Source organism: Vigna umbellata, chromosome 3, assembly GCF_029865625.1.
Source record: "Vigna umbellata cultivar VRB3 chromosome 3, Vumbellata_1.0, whole genome shotgun sequence".
Lineage (NCBI taxonomy): Eukaryota > Viridiplantae > Streptophyta > Magnoliopsida > Fabales > Fabaceae > Vigna > Vigna umbellata.
In genome coordinates, this window is record NC_142167.1 from 50,411,527 (window position 1) to 50,414,518 (window position 2,992).

A 2,992-nucleotide genomic window follows, 5' to 3' on the forward strand; every position below is an offset into this window, starting at 1 on the left:
TTCTAATATGCTGTTCCGCATTCTTTATCTTTTTACTTTTATCTACTGTGAGTCATATTTGTAAATGCAAATAAAATTTTGCTTACGAGGAAATCCTACCATCTTAAGTTGATAGTAAGAGATTGGATATAGTTTTCGCGAGTTTAAGTAAACTAGTATAAAATAGTAGTATTTTTTGTTTATTCTTTTACTGTTCTTTTTATTCCCCAGAAATCAAGCCATTAAAAGGAAATAAACAATTTTATTCACTATATCAATTTCACATTTTAAATTTATATATGCGGTTAAAGAAGCTATTTCCATTTGGCCCTGAGAAACGGAAAACCCGTGACTTGCTTGTCCTGTGTATTGGTGTATCTTAATGTCTGCCATCTCTATAACAATAATAGCACTCCATTTACCATCATATGGGCTTTATTTTTTATCTTTTAGGTTCAATTTAAAAAAAAAAATCATGAGAAATTTCTGAATTATTGTAATTTAAAATACCATTTTGTATAAAAAAAAATGCATATTTTTGTTTTAATTTTGTAATTCGTGTTTTAAAAGTAATTCTCAGGCAACCCTCGCCATTGCATAAGCACCACTTCCTCACTCATTAATTCTACAATTTAGCACCATTCGGCTGGCCCAACTTACATTGTACCTTATCCAAATGGGCCCACACGTTACAATTGAAAAAAGAAATGCTTTTACCCAATTACCCTTACCCACCGTTACATTACAAATTAGAAAAACAAAATATTAAATTAATTTAAATACAAATAAAAGTAATCACGAGATTCTTCTGTCATACGCTTACACCCACCCTTTCATTAGCAGCTGTTGGCAGAGAATCCAACGAGCGAGTTACCGATATCGAAACCGACACGTGTCCCTTGTTGCTGCACGTTCCCAATGATTGACAACGACGACGTCGTTGGTGCAAACGCGAAGCAAAATGTCCCAACCGAGTCAACCGGTATCAGGTAATTCTTCGCCGGTAACGGTAACTCCCTCCCCTCAGGAAAATGAAACGACACAGTCGGCACCTCCACAGTGTTCCTCGACGACAAGTCGTAGCACGTGTCGAACAACGACACACTGTTCGCCTTCGGCAACCCCTGCGCCCCCCTCACGAACGCGTCGCGGAGCGCTTCGTACACCTCGCTCCGTAGCCGTGTCACGGCCGTGCCGGAATCGACAATGATGCCGCCTCCTCCGGTGGCATCGACAGCAAAGCTCGACTCAGGTACCGGGAGAGTCTCTCCGCCAACGCTGATTCCTTTCAAACCGAGGTAATAGAACGTGTCGAGCTCGGGGTTCCGCAACAGCGGCGCGGTGACAGCGTTGCGCGGCATCGGCGAGTCGAATTCAAGAGTGGAAACGGCGTCGGAGTCACGGTCCACGAGACAGTACGAAAACGAAGTCGCATTGACCTGCGCCGGAAACGAGAGCTTTCCGCCGCCGAGACCGAGCAGACCAGCAGCGCCAACGAATAGTCCTTCGTTATTGTGGCCGCAGCCAATGGCGACGCCGGATACTGCCGATGCGCCGAGAGTGACAGTCTCCGTTGCGAACTCGCCCACAGTGTAAGATCCGTCGCCGTATGAGACTTCGTAGAGGCAGGTTCCGTTGCGGCACTCGGAGAGGTCGAGGGATTTACACTGCGGGGCGTCGCAGTGGATCGGCGAGTAGGAAGAGGACGAAAGCGGGCTAAATATGGGGTCGGATTGTTGGTAGCATTCGGAGCATGGCTCGCATTGGATCCAACTGACGTCGCTTCCTGTATCAAGAACCACGTAGGCTTGACTAGGTGGCTTTCCGATTCCAACTCGGAGGAAGTACTCACCGCTTCCCTGACTCGTTCCCGAGACGATTGGGCCCTGGAGTGCGTTGGCTTCGAACTCGGGGCGTGACTCGGCCGGGAGGAGATCCGAGTTCGAGACGCGGTTCAAAGCAAGATCTAAACGAGTTTGCAGAGCCCTGACTCGGACTGAGTCGCGTTCGAGACGAGAAAGGGTTAGGGATTTATAATCGCTGTGCGAGGGTTTTTTAATTGAGGCACGGGAATGTAGCTGAACAGCGAACGACGATAGGGGAGAGGGTTCTTGCTGTTGTTGGAGAGGGTGGTAATGGGGTGAAGCGACGGCATTGTGCACGTTTCGAAGCGAGGAAACGACGTCGAGGAGTGTCGTTTTGGGAGTGTGCCGTGTGGTTCGTGAGAGTGTTAACGGAGAGAAACAGCCTAGAAGAAAAAGAGGAAAGAAGAGGTAAGTAAGAGGTTCCATTGGAGCGAAAGAAAGTGTGACGTGAAGCTATGAGAATTTGGGTATGAATGGGGTTTTTATTTTGGGTTGAGAAGGATTCACGTAAAGGTTATTGGATTAACAAAATGAAGTGAAAATAGGAGAAGGTTTGGATGATTTGAAGAAACTTATTTTGGCATTGAATTGCATGTTGTTTAAGAATGAGATAGTATCATAAGCTTGGTGCTTTGGGTTTGATTTATTTTATTCGTTCATAATTAGAGTTTGTTTTTCTTGTTTGGTGATTGTGGTTTTTGGTCTTCGGAAAGCCGAAAGGTGGTTGTGATGAGTGTGCTATCTAGCTACTTTCATCGGTGGTTGATTACGAGACTTAAGTGTAGGTGTTATTATTGGGATAAGCGCTATTAGTGTGTGCGAAACCAGTCAAATGGTATCTTTTACTTCCTATGACTACTCATTAATATAAAATGTGTTTATTAAATATTATCAAATATCTATTTTAATCTATAAATAATAGTGTTTCAGTAGAGATGTGGAGACCGAAATACAAACCAAATAAAACTGGACTGCTTCCTCTTCTCAACTCTGTGATGATGTTTCCTCTCTCTTTCTATGCTCTGTTCTTTGGGTAAAGGTGGGCTGGGTACCTGCAAAGGCACTCCGACGCTCAAGTCAGTGAGAGTGATTAGATCAAGAAATCTTTTCTTAATTCTCCTTAGGGAAAAACGTACCTTTTTTCTGGT

At 44.3% G+C, this 2,992-nt stretch overlaps 1 protein-coding gene across 1 annotated transcript; it reads right to left on the bottom strand.

Moving 5' to 3' along the window:
- Positions 1-572: 572 nt before the first annotated feature.
- LOC124820993 (Eukaryotic aspartyl protease family protein) lies at positions 573-2,689 on the bottom strand. Its single transcript, XM_047292785.2, has one exon. The coding sequence runs from the start codon at positions 2,268-2,270 to the stop codon at positions 816-818; it is 1,455 nt and encodes a 484-aa protein (XP_047148741.2). The 5' UTR covers positions 2,271-2,689; the 3' UTR covers positions 573-815.
- Between the last annotated feature and the right edge of the window lie 303 nt (positions 2,690-2,992).